This window comes from Trachurus trachurus (genome assembly GCF_905171665.1).
Source record: "Trachurus trachurus genome assembly, chromosome: 7".
In the NCBI taxonomy this organism is placed as follows: Eukaryota; Metazoa; Chordata; class Actinopteri; order Carangiformes; family Carangidae; genus Trachurus; species Trachurus trachurus.
In genome coordinates this window covers 33,414,709-33,434,909 of record NC_139901.1, presented here as the reverse complement: position 1 = coordinate 33,434,909, position 20,201 = coordinate 33,414,709, and the positions used below count along the sequence as shown (strand labels likewise).

Sequence of the window (20,201 nt, the reverse complement as noted above, 5' to 3'; positions counted from 1 at the left end):
CATGGTGCGTTCAAAGAAACTCGTACTTTGTGTTTTTCCTTCCTGTGAAGTCATACCAGTTCGATCTGGTACGAGTTCACGGGTCGGAAGTTACGAGTGGCCGTTATAGGGAACTTTCACAGACAACAGGATGGTAAAAACACGAGCTACGGGTTACCTGGAACGCTACCAAGTCGTAGTTGTGACTTGAAGCTGTAACTTACGGTTTCAAAAGCCTGCCTTGAACGCAGCATTAGCCGAAACGGCCGTGAAGCTGATATCTGCTTTAACTAAAATATATAGACTAAGTGAATTTAAAGGACAATTCCGGGCAAATTCAACTTGGGAACATTTTAGGTCTAAAAGAAGGAATCTGAAGCAAGTCCAGAGTTGATATTCCTGTGTTTATGACAAAAACGGGAGCTTCCCACTGCACCTGAACACACCGAGCGTCAACTTGGGTCTCGACTCCGCCAGACTTTGAATTAGATCTAGTTTTACAAACATGTCCTCTTGCTTGAAGTAAATAAACTTCTGGCTGCATGTTTGAGTCTCCATCTGACGCTGTCTGTGGCTTTGAGGGATGGAAACAGCCTAAGCAGCAGAACTTCAATCCGCTCCCATTCATCGCTGCCGTGGCGACGCGGGGACAGACACATCTACCGCACAACAACAATTCAACTGAAAATCTTCAGATTCCTTCTTTTAGACCTAAAATGTTAGGAACATACAGCCCTGAGGTGAATTTGCCCGGAATTGTCCTTTAAGTGATTGTTTTAAAGGGATAGTTCAACATTTTGGCAAATTGGCCCATTGCCATAATAATCCCTATAGTCATAGCCAATGTTCCCTCTAATTTTCAAAACTCCTGAGCAGAAATTCAACTCCCCTGATGACCTGCTTGAGTGACTGTGAGCGACAGCTCAAGCATAGTACGTCCACATGCTGGTGCTATGGCCTCACCTCTCCAACTCCAAATATCATGATTAATGTGTGTGTATACGTGTATATGTGTATATATATATATATGGTATAATATAATGATTAATAACAGATTATTTTGACAACATTACTACTCCAGTTACAGTTAATGATAACAAAATACAATATTGTTTTGGCAAAATAGATTTTGCATTTATTGCCATATGAACAATTATGTCAAAAAATAACTAACATGTCATCAACTCTTGGCACTAGCATTCTTGATATGAACAGTAAAAATAATTTTAAAGCAAAATCTTAAATTGTAGTTGCACTTTACACACCCGTGTGTGTGTGTGTGTGTGTGTGTGTGTGTGTGTGAGCTTGCAAAATTGTAATGAACTGTAACTGTTATTTCACCGCTCCATGTATTGATTTTAGGCAGCTTCTTGTAAACAAATGCACATGGCCATATATTGATTTTTCGCGGCTTCTTTGTAAACAGAAGCCCGTTCTAAAAATAGCTTGCACCAACAATTAAAGGTAACAAACCTACTGCTATGACTATAGGGATTATGGCGATGGGCCAATTTGCCAAAATGTTGAACTATCCCTTTAACAGAAACTGCTTCATCAACCTCCTTTAGTTTTAAAGTCGTTGAGTGGTTTTCTCTCCTCCGGTGACTCACATCGTTCCCAGAAACGAGACGCTGAGAAGTGACGACAGGAAGAGAGAGAGAGAGAGAGTCCTGTTTCCTTCTGGCTGCTCCGACCTCTGACCTCAGGAAGCAGCAGCACATTCACCAAGAAATTAATTAATACTGACGTCGTGTAAAACTGAATTAGTTTTTAGTTTAAACTAGTGAAGAAACTGCACAAAGTGAAGAAGAGGGAACTGTCATGATGAAGTCAAAACGCGTTGATTATCTTTACGTCGTCACCCCAGAATTCCTTTTACTTTGAAACTGGATCTGCACTAGTAGCCTACACTGCAAAAACTCAACATCTTTCCAAGAATATTTGTCTTATTTCTTGTCAAAATGTCTCATTTCTAGTCAAAACTAATCTCTTTCCACTTAAAATAAGACTCATCACCTAAAAATTTACTTATTTTTAGATAATTTTCACTTAAAATAAGTAGAAAAATCTGCCAGTGAAAGTGAAAGTTTTTTGTGTTTGTAATAAGAAAGAAAAACTTGCTCCACTATCAGATTTTTCTACTTATTTCAAGTGAAAATCTGCTTGAAAGAAGTAAAAAGTGTCTAAAAACAAGCTACTTTTTATGTGATGAGTCTTATTTTAAGTAGAATGAGATTTGTTTTGACTAGAAATAACACAAATATTCTTGGTAAGATTTAGAGTTTTTGCAGTGTAGGAGGTCATCATGCTTGTTTTTTATCTAGGAAAAAGGGTTATGTCATCATGATCCAGATCGTAATTATTTAAACACACTGAGCATCAGAGAGTGACATCGTGTGTGTGTTTGTGTGTGTGTGTGTGTTGCAGATGGAGGTCTTGCTGAGTCGACTCCTCTCCGGGACAGGATGGCTCTCTACCAAGCTGCCATCTCCAAACAGGAAGCTCCGCCCCCTTCGGTCAGTGTCACCGCTTGGTTTTTTGTTTTTGTTTAAAGGGATAGTTCACCCAAAATTGAAATTTCACTCATGATCTCCTCCCCCTCATGTGGACTAAGGGCTGGGAGAAGTTTCAGAGTCCTCCGTGGCTTCTCTGAGTTACAGGGGGTCTCGGCGTAGCAGTGCATGTCCATATGACGGTTGCAAATGGATACCAACTGTCTTCGTAACAAAAAGACACACCAAAAAACATCCAAATACCTCCATGCTGCTCGTATGTAATGTCCCTCTTGTATTGAAGCCCCGAAATGCGAAATTGTCCCGAAAAAAATTAAATAAGTCTATATTTCAAGCTTGTTTTGTAGCATAAGCTTCTCGAAGCTCCTCTTCCTGGTTCATCCAAATCTCTTAATTTCGCATTTTGGGGCTTCAATACAAGAGGGACATTACATACGAGCAGCATGGAGGTATTGGATGTTTTTTGGTGTGTCTTTTTGTTACGAAGACAGTTGGTATCCATTTGCAACCGTCATATGGACATGCACTGCTACGCCGAGACCCCCTGTAACTCAGAGAAGCTACGGAGGACTCTGAAACTTCTCCCAGCCCTTAGTCCACATGAGGGGAAATTTCAATTTTGGGTGTTAAACTATCCCTTTAAATGTCTTGACCATAGAGAGAGAGGAGAGGAAGTGAGAGGGAGGTGGGTGAGTCAGAGCAGGAAAACACCTCGGTGAGCAGCAGAGGAGACCAGATGTGACTCTGTGGTGTAAATGCAAAGTGAAGCTGGTTCCTCAACACTGCTGCTCTGTCTCTGCTCCTATTGGCTGCTGCTCTGAATGGCTCTTTGTTTAGTTTTATTATATTTAGTGTATTTACATGACGCAGGCAGACGGCTGCTCTGACGCTGCTAAAGTTTATTCTCTGATCTGAACCAGACCTGGCAACCCTTCACTCTCAAATCTTGAGTTTATTACATCAAAATTAAAATGTGGATTTTTTAAAGCTCAAAGATCCGTAAAGAGGTGCAGGTTTGATGCCGAGTCTCCAAATATAAACATCTAAATACGTCTGAATAGTTGAACTCCTCTCTAATCCAGTCAGCCACACTGACCCGGGATCAGCTCCGGACTGACCCGGGATCAGCTGCAGACTGACCCGGGATCAGCTGCAGACTGACCCGGTACAGCTCCTCCAGACTGACCCGGGATCAGCTGCAGTGTCTCATTGTGTCTGTGTTTTGTCTCTCAGAGCGACCAGCTGGACAAGCAGAAGGAGAACGTCCCTCCGTCTGTGGACATGGTGAGGAAGCTGTCCTCTGGGGTCACGTCTCTGTTCATGATGAAGAATCAATCAATAAATATATTAAATATAATAATATAATATAATATCTGTTGTTGTTGTTGTTGTTGTTGTTGTTGCAGAGTCCAGAGTCGGAGTCAAACAGCAGGAAAAGTTTCAGCACAGAGAGTTCAGGTAACAACTCACTCACAATAATAATAATAATATTATTCATTATTAATAATTATTATAATTCATTATTATTATTATATATATATATAGCGTTCAGCTGCTTTCAGCATTCACACGCATTTTCTGCAGGAAATGCTATCTTTTTCTAGTTAATTATTATAATTCATTATTATTATAGATCTACTTATTGTTTAAGAAGAGCAGGAGTCACGTTAACCCTCTATGGTGCTTTATGATTGGGGGGGGGGGGGTGTTTTTATGTCTCAAAATAGACTAAATAAACATAATCTAAAGACGTTTTTTTTTTAGAAATGATTATTTTTTGAAGTTTTTGGGATTTGTTGCCCGTAGGTAATATTGTACCATAACGGTGCATAAGTGAAGAAGCAAGTTTTTTTTTTTAATTCAATTGGATCATCATTTATTTCATAAACATATGAAAAATATTAAATATCTTAAACTGGTTACAATACGTGCTATTTGAATTTTAAAGCCTTATAAAATGAAATCTTTTAGAGGGTTTCTTGTCTGAATGTTGTCTGCTGGCAACACTGTACCACTGTGGAACGACCCATTGAAATTAATGACTCAAAGAGTCGAAGCGTATTGTTTGAAGAATAATTAATTATAATTACAGTAAATTCTATCTTATACTATTCTAGAAATACCAGTCTCTGTAAAGGTTCACCTCCACTGGCCTCATCCCAATTCTCACTCTCATCTTCCTCATCATCATCCTCATCATCATAATAGCCTGAAGTTTACTTTACTGAAACCAAAATCAAATTTATTGTAAGGATCAAAACAAAATTATGATGAATGGTATGTTTTTGAACATTATATTTACACCTAAACACACTCAACCATAATCTCATGCTGCAATGTTGATTCCATAATGCTTCACTGCAACAGGTGCAACAGGTGCATTTTAACAAGTTTCCATTATTTAATAAGCAAATAAATTGCATGGAACTATTAAAAATTAAACTTTACTAATCTATTAGTTTAAATATATATTTTTCCAGATGAAAAAGGACCAGGAAGTTACTGTCTGTTTTCAGACCGTTTTAGTGGAGCAAAATGGCAAACCTGTTTCCTTTGTAAAGATCTGCAAAAAAGTGTTTCAGTGGCTTCCTGAAGGTCATGTGATTAATTAAAGCCTTGTGATTGGTTCTCTAAGGTCTTCTCTCTTTGTTAAAGTATTATATCATTAAAAGCATCGTGCATGGTGGAGATGTGACAGGTTGGCTGAGGGCAACACGGCACCATAGAGGCTGCACAGCCACAGACGTGACAACAGCTCCCTCTAGTGTTCACACTGTGTCACTGTTGCCTTTTCTCACCATCCCATAATGTGACCCCACAGGTTCTGGTCCTGGTCCTGGTCCTGGTACTCCGGCTTCCTCCAACAACAAAGACTCGTCTCAGCCCAAAACTCCCCGAGTGAGTGAGAGAAGTGAAGATTCACTACAACACACGGTCACGGTTCATGTGACTGGATGAGTGGGTTAACTCTGTGTGTGTGTGTGTCTGTGTGTGTCTGTGTGTGTCTGTGTGTTGTCTGTGTGTGCGTGTGCATGTGTGTGTGCAGAGCTTCCGGCTGCCGGTCCGGGAGTCGTGTGTGTCGTGTCAGAAGACGGTGTATCCTCTGGAGAGGCTGGTGGCCAATCAGCACGTTTACCACAGCTCCTGTTTCCGCTGCTCGCACTGCAACACCAAGCTGAGGTCAGACTCAACACACACACACACACACACACACACACACACACACACACACACACACACACACACACACACACACACACACACACACACACACACACACACACACACACACACACACACACACACACACACAGCTCCTACACATTTGAAATGTCCAAATTACTTTTTCCAGACCCTAATTTCCAGACTTCTCGGTAAAAAAATTCAAATTATTTGTGATATTTGAGTAAATAGATGTGAATGATATAAAAAAAAGCCTGGAATTTATCATTTGTTTTCATTATTCTGAATGTGTATGCCATTATGTCACCAAATCATTTCCTGGAGATTGTAGCTGGGTATAATAGCGCATACAAAATGATTAACCCAAATAACTTCAGATGAGACCAAACCCAGATAAGTGTTTAGATAAATATATTTCCATACAATAGTTTCCATTTTCCATACTTTTCCAGACCTGGAAATGTACAAAATCAACCCTGCACACACTAACACACACACACATACGCACACAAATAGACATTCAATGGAGCGTTTGAGCTTTCATTTGTGTGCATATTCCAGAACAGAAATCTGAACAATGGATAAAGCTACTTTGTTTTATTTAGTTGACATATTAGAGTCTTTAGTTTTTCCAGAGGAGGATTGTGGATATCTCTTTTTATCACTCTGTAAATGAGAAAATACTGTCACCAGCCCTTTAAAACATCTAATGTCTCCATGTTTTTAGTAATAAAATGTTGTATAAATGAGGCTGTGAATGATATATCAACAATCCCCTCTGTAAAAACCTTCAGAATATAGAAAGGGATCAAAGTGGAAGGTTTGGTGTCTGTAAGTGCTGCTGAAGTGGAGATTTCTAGCTCAGAGTCTGAGTCTGAAAAACTCTTTCTGAGGAAACGGCCTTTAAAGACTTGGACTGTAAAATTACAGAGATTGTTAATGTAAATCATACTTTTACGATTTGTTGCTGATACAAAGGAAATGACAGACTAACTTTTGGTGAATTTAGGGGAAATTTACAGACGAAATGAAGTAAAATAAATAAAAACCTCCATGTGGATTTTCTACCATTCCTTCCACTGTTCTGTAAGAACACATGTTAAGGAAGAATGAAAGCCCAAAATCTCAAAAACCAATGTTTTTGCCTGTGGTGTCTCACCTTAAAGGGATAGTTCACCCAAAATTCAAATTTCGATGTGGACTAAGGGCTGGGAGAAGTTTCAGAGTCCTCCATGGCTTCTCTGAGCTGCAGCGGGGTCTCGGTGTAGCAGTGCATGTCCATATAACGGTTGAGAACGGAGCTCACTTTTCAAATCTCGCAGGATTTGCACTGACAATTTCTCATGTTGGGGCTTCAATACCAGAGGGACATTACATACGAGCAGCATGGAGGTATTTGGATGTTTTTTGGTGTGTCTTTTTGGACAAAGAAAAGTGAGCTCCGTTCTCAACCGTCATATGGACATGCAGTGCTGCACGGAGCCCTGCTGTAACTCAGAGAAGCCACGGAGGACATTTGAATTTTGGGTGAACTATCCCTTTAAACATCATTGGATGTTTTGATCCAAGAAACCTGGAGAAACTCAGAGAAACCTGCTCATTCATGATCTATAGTGTTGTTATATAGCCTATAGCCTATATATAATATGATCACAACCAGGAAACTCAAGTCCATGTAAACACACTGAGGATGATGATGAGGATGTTTCTGCAGGAGAAAGGTGGTCTAACGTCCTCTCCTCTTCCTTCCCTGTTCTCTCCTCCTCCTCCTCCTCCTCCCCCTCCTCCTCCTCCTCCAGTCTGGCCAACTACGCCTCCCTTCACAACAGCGTGTACTGTAAACCTCACTTCTGTCAGCTCTTCAAGGCCAAAGGAAACTACGACGAAGGCTTCGGTCACCGTCCTCACAAGGAGCTGTGGGAGGGGAAGGCCGAGTGTGACGCCTCCTCCTCCTCCTCCTGCTCCTCCTCGCCTCAGACCGCCGCTCAGACCGCCAGCCCGGCCCTGGCTCTGGCTCCAGCGGCGGCCTCGGCGTCCTCGGAGCTGTGCAGCCCCAGCGTGGAGGACTCGCCGCTCGCCAAGGTGACGGTGCTTACAGAGCTCTGGGCTACCACTCTTATAATTCCAGATACAGGCTGACTTATTATAACTTTCTTCATCAAACCTATCTTAGGCCACAGAAATTACATAAATATAAACCTGAGATATCCAACCTGTGCTTTAGATGTAGTAAAGAAGAGGGTTCATTCCTACACTGCACTTGGTTATGCACAAAACTTAAAGGGATAGTTCACCCTAGAATGATATTTCGCTCATTATCTACTCACCCTCATGTGGACTAAGGGCTGGAAGAATTTTCAGAGTCCACCGTCCCCTCTCTGAGTTACAGGGGGTCTCGGCGTAGCAGTGCATTTCAATGCAACGGTTGCAAAGGGACACCGGAGCTCTTCGTAAAAAACACACACAAAAAAACATCCAAATACCTCCATGCTGCTCGTATGTAATGTCCGTCTTGTGCTGAAGCCCCAAATTGCGTAATTGTCCCGAAAAAAATTAAATAAGTCTATATTTTAAGCTTGTTTGTAGCGGAAGCTTCTCGAAGCTCCTCTTCCTGGTCCGTCCAAATCTCGCGTGATTCGCAGTAACCGCACTGACGCCGGCGCAAATCACGCGAGATTTGGACGGACCAGGAAGAGGAGCTTCGAGAAGCTTCCGCTACAAACAAGCTTAAAATATAGACTTTTTTTTTTTTCGGGACAATTACGCAATTTGGGGCTTCAGCACAAGACGGACATTACATACGAGCAGCATGGAGGTATTTGGATGTTTTTTTGTGTGTGTTTTTTTACGAAGAGCTCCGGTGTCCCTTTGCAACCGTTGCATTGAAATTCACTGCTACACCGAGACCCCCTGTAACTCAGAGAAGGGACGGTGGACTCTGAAAATTCTTCCAGCCCTTAGTCAACATGAGGGTGAGTAGATAATGAGCGAAATATCATTCTAGGGTGAACTATCCCTTTAAACTTTAAACTTAAAGTGTGGTTGTATGATCTACAAATAGCCCCTAAGTACTTTAATTGCAGTAGAAGACTCTCTGCACTCCTCCCGTTAGCAACGCCAGCCCATAATAGCCCTGCCCAGAGATTTACAACATACAGTGTTGTGAACAGACCCAAAGAAACGGCCTATTTTCACGGCCTAAAAGAGGTTTTACCTGAAAAAAAATACACAGTTCCATTGTTCGCTATAATATAATTTTTTCCAGCCCTTCAAAGTGCAGGAAAAACACAGTTTTTATTTGGACCTAACCAACTCACGTATCCCTCCGCCCAGGGTTAGCGCCCGCCGATCAGCAGTTGTAATGTAATTTCAAGTAGAAAACAAATGTAAAAATAAGGAGGTGGTGCAAACCATACTGAAAGTGGTGACAAGAAGAATAATAATTCAGGTATCCACAGCAGCAATAAACCAGTGTGTTTTCATGTATAACTTGGAATTGAAAACTGAAAAATAAAATATTCTTTAAAAAAAACAGGTGACGGTGCTGACGGCGACCATGGAGGCTCTGGGTCAGAGCTCGGCCGAGAGGAGCGACCGGCCCACCGAGACCCGCCGCCTCAAGATCTCCTGGCCGCCGGCGCGCAGCGAGACGCAGGATGGAGCCGCCACGACCGCTGCTGCCGTCGCCGAGGGCAACGGAGCCGCCGGGAAACCAATCAGAGCCAAGTGGCCGCCGGAGGAGGAGGACTCCTCTGACTCGACCAGAGAGGTGTCCAGCGTCCGGCGCAGTCTGCCCTTCACCTCGCCACCACAGATCTCCACTGCTCCTAGAGCTGAGGAGGAGGAGCAGGAGGAGCAGCAGGAGGAGCAGCAGGAGGAGGAGGAGGAGGAGCAGCAGGAGGAGGAGGAGGAGCAGGAGGAGCAGCTGAGCCCTGACGCCTCCTCCTCCATGGATCTGCAGCCCGAAGGTCAGAGGTCGGAGACGCCCACGGAGGAGACGGAGGACAGCTGTGTAGACGTCCACAGCAGCTCCGCAGAGGAGGAGCAGGAGGAGCAGGAGGAGGAGCAGGAGGAGCAGGAGGAGGAGCAGGTAGGGATGTCACAATGACTTGTTTTCACAATTAATATTGGCAGTATTAAACGCCACAATTAATTGATCGTAGATCAATTTATTTAGATTCCTAAATACCGTCACTTTCCGAAAAAGATTATGTCGATACCATATCGGCAGATGTGCGCCAAAGTAAAGGTAAATGCACAGATACTGGTCCATTTAAAGGGATAGTATCATTTTTTTAAGTGGGGTTGTATGATCTACAAATAGCCCCTAAGTACTTTAATTGCAGTAGAAGACTCTCTGCACTCCTCCCGTTAGCAACGCCAGCCCATAATAGCCCTGCCCAGAGATTTACAACATACAGTGTTGTGAACAGACCCAAAGAAACGGCCTATTTTCACGTTTTTCAGGTAAAACCTCTTTTAGGCCGTGAAAATAGGCCGTTTCTTTGGGTCTGTTCACAACACTGTATGTTGTAAATCTCCCGAGTCCATGACCAGCAGATAGACACCATCCTTTCCACTGTGCGTGCAGTAACAAGGGAGATAGAGCCGTATCGCCCGTAATTAGCTTAGCTCAAACACTGGAAGTGTATGGGTAGTGTTAGCCTGCCTCCCACCTAAAGTCGCTAATTAGCTTAGCTCAAACACTGGAAGTGTATGGGTAGCGTTAGCCTGCCTCCACCTAAAGTCGCTAATTAGCTTAGCTCAAACGCTGGAAGTGTATGGGTAGTGTTAGCCTGCCTCCACCTAAAGTCGCTAATTAGCTTAGCTCAAACACTGGAAGTGTATGGGTAGTGTTAGCCTGCCTCCTACCCGAGCCGAAATCAGCAGTCAGAAGCTGATTTCATTTTAGCTCTAAACTCTGTAAATATATCACTTTATCGACATTTCAAACATGTTTAGGTGAGAAAGTAGCCGTTTAGATCAGCAGTGTGTCGTTAATTTGTCTAAATACCAGCTGTTTACAATTTTGTTGGGTCGAATTCGGCGCTACTCATGCTAGCCGTTGTGACCAACGCACTTCCGGTTACTTTCACAAAATAAAACACCCGTTGCCCTTTACACACAGAAAACCATGACGATAGAATTAGTGCTTTTACTTTGAAATAGGAAGCTAACCTACCCTCGATGTAGCTAGCTTGAACCAAAATAAAGCGTCTTTGCTTGAACCCTCCGTTTTGGCCGATCTCGTCCCGTTGACCGCTCAAGATGCCTTACCGGAGAGTTTTGTCAGCTCTGAGACGAAGATCGGCCCGCCGGTTTCCCTTTAGAGTTGCTGAAGAGTTTCTCTGATGACTTTAGGTGGAGGCAGGCTAACACTACCCATACACTTCCAGTGTTTGAGCTAAGCTAATTAGCGACTTTAGGTGGAGGCAGGCTAACACTACACTTCCAGCGTTTGAGCTAAGCTAATTAGCGACTTTAGGTGGAGGCAGGCTAACACTACACTTCCAGCGTTTGAGCTAAGCTAATTAGCGACTTTAGGTGGAGGCAGGCTAACACTACCCATACACTTCCAGCATTTGAGCTAAGCTAATTAGTGACTTTAGGTGGAGGCAGGCTAACACTACACTTCCAGCGTTTGAGCTAAGCTAATTAGCGACTTTAGGTGGAGGCAGGCTAACACTACCCATACACTTCCAGCGTTTGAGCTAAGCTAATTAGCGACTTTAGGTGGAGGCAGGCTAACACTACCCATACACTTCCAGCGTTTGAGCTAAGCTAATTAGCGACTTTAGGTGGAGGCAGGCTAACACTACCCATACACTTCCAGCGTTTGAGCTAAGCTAATTAGCGACTTTAGGTGGAGGCAGGCTAACACTACCTATACACTTCCAGCGTTTGAGTTAAGCTAATTAGCGACTTTAGGTGGAGGCAGGCTAACACTACCTATACACTTCCAGCGTTTGAGTTAAGCTAATTAGCGATTTTAGGTGGAGACAGGCTAACACTACCTATACACTTCCAGTGTTTGAGCTAAGCTAATTAGCGACTTTAGGTGGAGGCAGGCTAACACTACCTATACACTTCCAGCGTTTGAGTTAAGCTAATTAGCGATTTTAGGTGGAGGCAGGCTAACACTACCTATACACTTCCAGCGTTTGAGTTAAGCTAATTAGCGACTTTAGGTGGAGGCAGGCTAACACTACCTATACACTTCCAGCGTTTGAGTTAAGCTAATTAGCGATTTTAGGTGGAGACAGGCTAACACTACCTATACACTTCCAGTGTTTGAGCTAAGCTAATTAGCGACTTTAGGTGGGAGGCAGGCTAACACTACCCCAAAAAAATGTTGGTGTATCCCTTTAAGAGATTAGTAATGTAATTATATTGTGACTAGCCTATATTTGATTTTGCACATTCATAGTGTTGTGAAATTTATTGATGCATAATAATCGTGATAATCATAACATCCCTAGGTGGAGGAGGAGAAGGAGGAGTGTGATGGAGAGATGAAGAGCGAAGAGATGATGGAGCATCAGGAGGAGGAGCGAGCTCCAGAAGGCCAGACTGAACCTGAGGAGGAGAAGATGGAGGAGGAGGAGGAGGAGGATGGAGGCGTGGTGGAGGAGATGCCCACAGCCGTTTCCTCCCCTGAGGAGGAGGTGGAGCTCAGCCGCTCGTCTCAGGACGTCGGCTTCTGGGACAGCGAGGAGGTGGAGGAGGAGAAGGAGGAGAAGGAGGAGAAGGGGGAGAAGGAGGAGGAGGAGCTGACGGTGGAGGAGATGATCAAACGAAACCGATACTATGAAGACGAAGAGGAGGAGCAGCAGGAGGTGAAGGAGGAGGAGAACATCTGAACGCCTCCAACAACTCCTCCTCCTCTTCTGTCAACGTCCTCCTCCTCTTCTTGTTTTTCTCTTTGTGCCTCAACAGAAACATTTCAGTCCGTTTCCTACGTCGTAGTTTTTACACAACGGTTGTTTTTACAGGTCCACTATGTTTTTAAATGTAAACCAGGTTCATGTCTTTAATATGTTTTTTTTTTTAGAGGAGAAACGTCAGAACAGTTTGTGACGTAGAAACAAACCTTTAACTTCTGTTCCATCTGTAGTTTGGTCTTAGAACTGTCTATTCCTGTCTTCTTTCACCTCTTTAATAAATAATAAAAAAAGTCATGTACGCAGGAAAAAACAATCACTTCTTCGTTCTGTTTCTGTTTCGTCGACTTGTATCTGGATCTGAATGATGATGTTGTTGTTGTTTTTAAACCAGGGACCAAATATCTTTGATTACTACTGTTTAAATAAATTGTTATAAACTTAAACGTGTTGTTGTGTCGACTCAGTTACTGTTGAGTTTATGTTCACCTGTGGAAGGAGGCGGAGTCATGTGGATGTGGATTTTTTTTTTTTTTTTAACTCATTGAGTGCCAACCACGTAATTTCTCGTTTTTCGTTCCCATGCGTTGAGTGCCAAAAAGGAGATTTTTCGTTTTTTGCTTTTTTTTTATATTATGAAAATAGACACTTTAATACACATTATATGTAAATTTGGGGACTCTACGACGAGGAGAACTGAAATAGATGACGATCAAAGTCACATGACAGCTCATGATCTGGAAGTTTTTATCATAACTCGGCTTCTGCAAACGGAGTTCTGCATGCAGATGCAGCAGCTGCTCTGCTCTCACCCGCGCTGCTGCAGCAGCTCGGAGCTGAACCAGGAAGCTCTCAGCCGACAGTCCCGCCCGGTCTTCACCTCGAGCAACACCGTGTCCTCCCCAGAGTCCTCCCGCGGTAAAATCTGATGGTCTCTGGGCCAAAGCAGACCGGTACCACCGACCCGTACCACAGCAGGACCGCGACCACCGGCGAGACCGGTCTTCCCGAGCCGCGGTGGCCGACAGACCCTCACGCTCCGCGGGGAGAAGCTGTGACACTGCACGGTGCGTCTGTGTTATTGTTGTTTAGTGGCGCCCCCCCCGCCCCCGCTGGTGGATTTGTGAATAGAACAACCAGTGTTGTATATATTTATCTTATACGAGCCCTTTGATCCAGAAATGCGAGTGTCAGAAGAGCGACAGACACAAACAGCGCACCTTTCATAAAAGACGCTCTATCTCCTTTTCTAGAAAAAAAGGAGGGATTTTGGTGAAACCCAGCCATGTTTAGCTTGACTTTTCTCAGGAACGGAGGCACGTAGAAACAAACGGTTTGTGGTCATTTGAAGCATTAAGTTAAACCTTTCAATTGAGCTACAGTATGTGTTGGTGGCAATAATATAGAATACACTATGGCTCTACATAAAAAGTCAAAAATGGTCTAAATTGCCGGTACACTTGACTAAAACTTTGGAAAGGAGCGCGGCACTCAATGAGTTAAGTAGGCTACATGATTAAAATTATCCGTGATTTTAAGTATGCTGCATCATAACTGCATAAAAAATCAAACCGTTTGGAAATCGGACAAAAACTGAGCAAGTTGTGGTCATAGCAGAACATGCGCCATAGGCTTAAAGGGATAGTTCACCCAAAATTGAAATTTCACTCATTATCTCCCCCCCCCTCATGTGGACTAAGGGCTGGGAGAAGTTTCAGAGTCCTCCGTGGCTTCTCTGAGTTACAGGGAATACCTCCATAGTGCTCGTCTGTAATGTCCCTCTTGTATTGAAGCCCCAACATGAGAAATTGTTCCGAAAAAAATCTATATATATTATAAGAAATAAAAAATTAAATAAGTCTATGTTTTAAGCTTGTTTGTAGCGGAAGCTCCCAGTGTCTCAGTTCACCGCTTTGCCTATCGCGCGAGATTCCGGCAGAGCAACACTGGCAGCTTCCGCTACAAACAAGCTTAAAACATAGACTTATTTCATTTTTTTCGGAACAATTTCTCATGTTGGGGCTTCAATACAAGAGGGACATTACAGACGAGCAGCATGGAGGTATTTGGATGTTTTTTGGTGTGTCTTTTTTTTGACGAAGAAAAGTGAGCTCCGTTCTCAACCGTCATATGGACATGCACTGCTGCACGGAGCCCGGAGAAGCCACGGAGGACTCTGAAACTTCTCCCAGCCCTTAGTCCACATGAGGGGGAGTACACTTGTTCCTCACTGTCAGCTGACACATTGAGCCACTGGAGGTCAGCAAAAACAAGACTTCAGTCAGTATTGATCAAGTTCTCACCAGCTTCCTTCTTCTTCTTCTTCTTCTTCTTCTTCCTTTTAAAGAACAAATAAATAGAAAACAAATGTTTGCTTAAATCACGTGGAACTGTAATCCACAAATATGTAAATTTAGATTGAACACAAATACATTTATCATTCATCATAAATCAATATTTCCTGCTATTATCTGCATGGAATCTGTCTTTATTGATAAGTTGAAACTTGATAAACCCATTTCACTCTTTTAAAACTCTACTTCACACCACAGTACCGAGTGACAGGACTTGTTCTTGCTTTATTTAATCTGTTGACTATTATGTTTCAATTAGTATTACCTTGCCTCATACCTGTGTAATCACTGTATTGTATTGCTGTTTTGTAATCTCTGTGTTTGGAGCTACAGATGAACCAACCCTGTCAAAAATAAAGGTTAAATGAAAAAATGAAAAGTGAATGTCAACACTTCCCTGTGAAGAGAAGGTTTGGTCTTGACTCCTCAGCTCTTTACTTGATGCTAGAGACATAATACATTATATATAACAAGAAAAATCTATAATAATTGATGTTTTCTGCCTCAACATGTGGACGTTTTCTAAACTTTCACCCAGAGACCTGAGCCCCCTAATCCACAGTGTGTGTGTGTGTGTGTGTGTGTGTGTGTGTGTGTGTGTGTGTGTGTGTGTGTGTGTGTGTGTGTGTGTGTGTGTGTGTGTGTGTGTGTGTGTGTGTGTGTGTGTGTGTGTGTGTGTGTGTGAATGCAACATCTGAACAGAGGATATAAACATGCTAATTACAGTATACCAGTGTGATTGTCCCTGAGTTGTGCAGCGGTGAGCCGCAGCTTCATCTGCTCAACGCACAGAAAAGATCCTCCGGTGTGATTCCACAAAGGATCATGCTTCCTCCTTCGGTTTCTGCAAGGCCTTTTTCATATTATGCATGGACAAATGATGGGATATTCTATGCTGTTACCTTGGAAACAGGCATGTATCGAGTCCCCGTGTGCAGAAGAAGAGGGAGAGAATGATCCTTTATGTGCCTCGTAATGGCAGAAAAGCAGCGTGACTCTAATGTGCTCTAATGTGTCATTTCTGTTTCACCGCTGGCAAATGCTTCCCGTCGCTGCAGAGGAAGAGGAGTTTCTCCCAGAAGCAGCAAATGGACGAGAGCTTCAGTCCAGACCGAGCTCCTCTCATCAACAACATGCACACATGTAGTCACCTGAGCAGGTGATTCACAGGAACCTTCTCTCACTGAGGCCACTGTTGTTTCACACGTTGGAAACTCAAACCTGCTGCGTAAAACTAAGGATTCAAAGATCTCTGAGGGAGAACTGCTGCTGTCTGCCAGTTATCTCATTGTTTGACTCAATAAAAGATCTATAGAATAAAACCATCAAGGTCTTATCAACATTAAAAGATTTTAGTCTGCACAGAAAGTATCATCTTTGCAGATTGTTGAGGTATTAAGGTCGTGTGTCCCCAGGTTGTGGTGTTTTCCTAAAGTCAGTGACCTTGTCTTTAGTTTTTTGAACATTTAACTTGAGGAAATGGCATCACACCAGTCCACAAAGTCAGTCGTAACCATACACTGCAAAAACTCAAAATCTTACCAAGAATATTTGTCTTATTTCTAGTCAAAATGTCATTTCTAGTCAAAACAAATCTCATTCTACCTAAAATAAGACTCATTGCATTAAAAAGTAGCTTGTTTTTAGACACTTTTTACTTTTTTCAAGCAGATTTTCACTTGAAATAATCTGATAGTGGAGAAAGTTTTTCTTTCTTATTACAAGCACAAAAAACTTGCTTTCACTGGCAGATTTTTCTACTTATTTCAAGTGATAATTTGTTTGAAACGAGTGAAAATGATCTAAAAACAAGTTGATTTTTAGGTGATGAATCTTATTTTAAGTGGAAAGAGATTAGTTTTGACTAGAAATTAGACATTTTGACAAGAAATAAGACAAATATTCTTGGAAAGATTTTGAGTTTTTGCAGTGTAGACTGTAAAAAATATGGACGACGTAGTACCCGTGACGTCCCCCATTGGTTTTGGGGAGTCGTTTTTGTGACTCCAATATGGCGGCCTGAACGGCGCCATGTTGGATTGGCCGGCCGAGAACCCGCCCACTGGCCTCGAAGCAGCTGTCCACGGAGCTGCTCGGACCTGTCACTCAACGTTTCTGCGCCCTAATTGGCCAGAGTTTTAAAGCAGAACTATGCAGGATTTCGGCTGCAGTGTTGCCAACTTGGCGACTTTGTCGCTAAATCTGGCGACTTTCCAACCCCTCTTGGTGACTTTTTTTGTCAAAAGCGACTAGCGACAAATCTAGCGACTTTTTCCCGTGATATTACAAACGTTTCTGGACCTGAAATCACGTTATCACAGCTGTTTTCAACGAGCAGCGGCGCTGCCGCGGGCACTCACAGGTATTCAGCCTACACAGTAGTGTCACGGAGCTGCCTCCGCTGCATTCAGGGACGCTCTGCTCCACGCCACAGACATGAAGAGCGCCGCCGCCGCTGACAACCGGCAACCCGCCGACAACCGCCCCCCGCCCCCCCCCCCCCCCGAGATAATGACGTCATTTAGCGACTTTTAGCGACTTTTACAACAGCCAATAGCGACTTTGCTTACTGAGGAGTTGGCAACATTGTTCGGCTGTAATTATTGTGGCTCAGAGTCACTGTGATGGTAGAGTGACCTGTTATGAGGTGAATGGGGTCTAGGCCAATGCGCCCCCCCCCCCCCCCCCCCCCCCACTGGCTGAAAACCGCACTTGCAAGATCAGTCGTCCGTCTCGGTGTCCCAAATCTCATCAATGGATAGAACTATCGCGAGAAACTGCCTTAAGGCAGTACGAGATAAGAACGCAGATGACGTCATGCATGTCATGAATCGTGATTGGTTTGAGTTCGGAAAGTCGGAGGAAACCATGGAAACATGAAATGTTTAGAAGTTCGGCTTGTGGCTACACGGAGCTAATGCTAACACAGACACACACACACCATGGATCTTTTATAAGATAATGTAATACATCATGACACACACACACACACCTTCGCGTTTTGGAACCTTTATTCATGTGTGTGTATGTCTGTGTCTTTGTGTCTTTGTCTGTGTGTGGCCGTATTAGCGTTAGCTCCGTATTAGCGTTAGCTCCGTGTTAGCATTAGCTCCGTGTTAGCGTTAGCTCCGTGTTAGCGTTAGCTCCGTATTAGCGTTAGCGCCGTGTTAGCGTTAGCTCCGTGTTAGCATTAGCTCCGTGTTAGCAGGGCTTAGCAAACACCGCTCTCTACCTTCAGCAGTAAACACAAGCACGTGTAGGGAGGGGGTGCGGGAGGTGGTGGCGGCGAGTTTTTTTTTTTACGACAGTGACATGTGCCTCCTAGAACTGTGGGGGAGCCCCGGAGAGGGAAAAAAAGAGAAACCAACGAAGGAGCGAGCTATTTCCGGCCGAGTTGCATAGTTCTGCTTTAACCTAATAACAGTAAAACGGTAGAGTTAAACCCCTCAGAGTGTGTGCGGGGGTAGAAACTATCGGTTGAGAACAAAAAACGTTCTGACACCAGGCTTTTAACATGTTTATTGAGGATGTAAAGTGGGTGATTTTAACATGGGGGTCTATGGGGAATGCTGCTTTCTGACACCAGCCCCCAGAGGAAGAAGAGGGGATTGCAGTTTGTTGAACGCGGAAGTGACTTCACTTCTCAGACCCACAACTGCCCCTTTGGTCGTAACTGGATGTAGTATTTCACAATAAAAGCGTCCCTCTGTTTGTCATCCTTCATCAAGTTGTATTTTGTGATTCTTTCTTATAGAAAACCACATCTATCCATTGTAAACCCTGAATGTGAAGCTGAACAGCCTGTCAGTCATTTATTCGTCGACACTCTGCTGTCCTGGCCGACACCTTGCTGTGAATCTGAACTCGAACCCAAACAGAACATAATTACATCCCCTCATATGCATTTTTACTGTAAAACTTTGTGCAGAAATAATTAAAATACTTCTTCTCAAAGTATCAAGTATAAGATGGAAGTAAACAAGTGACATGCAAGAAACTTATCTCAAAACTTGACTAGAATGAGGTGGTAAAAGTTAATCTCGCATCATTAACACAACTCTTATTGTGAAAGAACACACTCAACACCTGTCGTTATATTAATATATGTTTTATTCTTCTCCATTTTTATTATCATTATGTTTTATTTTCATATTTGCAAATCTTACGGTCCTCTGTGCACGGACCTGTCATCATCACGGCACACACACATTGGCACAACAAGATTGGTCAGAAATAGATAAATTCTAATCACACTTTAATAGCACACAGTTTCATGACTTTTGCAAGGACTTGGGAAAGACATACTAGAACAATAACAAATCTGATCTTTATTTTGTTTTATTTTTAATCTCCTCTATTGAAATCAGAATTTATAGTATGATGTGCCAAAATAAAACATAATAGTAACATGGACATTCTCCATTCTCAGATGAACAAAGCATAAATAAAAAAAGAAATTAAAAACATGAGATAGAACCATAAGATGTACAGCAGTTAATAGAATAGAGCTCTGGTGAATGTGAAGTGAAGTTTTGCCATAAAGGTGCCTCTGAAGCGCAACACTTCCCCCGAACATGAAATAAAATAATCTCTGTCTTTAAATAAGAAACTGCTGACAATATAAAAATACATGGCATTGTACTGTAGTTCATTAAATAAACCAACAATTCATATATAAAATATTATATTGACGTGTATAAAAATATGCCTTACAACTTTTTGAAAAGGGTAACAGCCGTAAGCTTTTTGTCTGCCACTTCAGAACACACAGTCGACCACAAAAATCCAACATATGTACAAACAATCAACTAATGAGCAGTCAGAACAGAAGCGTCCAGGATCGTGTTCGTGTGACTTAGTTTTTCTGACTTTTACATACATAGAAGATACTGTAAGATTCAAGCAGTAGCTACTTGATGGAAATACAGACTCAAAAATAAATTAATAGAAAAGAAATATTCTGTCAATTCGTCTTGTATGAATGTGTTGATATCAGTGTATCTTTGGAGAGAGGGAGAGAGGACGGTGAGGGGGACACACGTCGGTCAAACGTCTTGTGTCACTTGCGTCACCTTTTGCGTAACAGTATTTCAGCCCACTGAGATCAGAACAAACACAGGCAGTGTCAGCTATCCTAAAGTTAAGAAGGAACAGAACAGAACAGAACAGAACTAGAGCACTGGAAAAGAGAGTAGCGACACGCATTGGTCAAGTGGAAACGCCCCCTGGTGGTGGGATATGGGTATTGCAAATGCGCCCAAGAGCTGGCATCTCTGCAGTGTTGGTGAATG

At 42.8% G+C, this 20,201-nt stretch overlaps 1 protein-coding gene across 1 annotated transcript in view; it reads left to right on the top strand.

The window, feature by feature from the left end:
• Nucleotides 1-16,073, top strand: part of lima1a (LIM domain and actin binding 1a) — a gene marked incomplete at its 3' end in the record, with an annotated part of 34,627 nt that extends 18,554 nt beyond the window's left edge. Inside the window, exons 5-13 of the mRNA XM_083974693.1 lie at nucleotides 2,407-2,495; nucleotides 3,726-3,776; nucleotides 3,899-3,950; nucleotides 5,314-5,390; nucleotides 5,539-5,672; nucleotides 7,475-7,757; nucleotides 9,211-9,687; nucleotides 12,155-12,391; nucleotides 15,969-16,073. Coding sequence (XP_083830819.1) covers nucleotides 2,407-2,495; nucleotides 3,726-3,776; nucleotides 3,899-3,950; nucleotides 5,314-5,390; nucleotides 5,539-5,672; nucleotides 7,475-7,757; nucleotides 9,211-9,687; nucleotides 12,155-12,391; nucleotides 15,969-16,073 — 1,505 coding nt within the window. The remainder of the gene's footprint in view (nucleotides 1-2,406; nucleotides 2,496-3,725; nucleotides 3,777-3,898; nucleotides 3,951-5,313; nucleotides 5,391-5,538; nucleotides 5,673-7,474; nucleotides 7,758-9,210; nucleotides 9,688-12,154; nucleotides 12,392-15,968) is intronic.
• Between the last annotated feature and the right edge of the window lie 4,128 nt (nucleotides 16,074-20,201).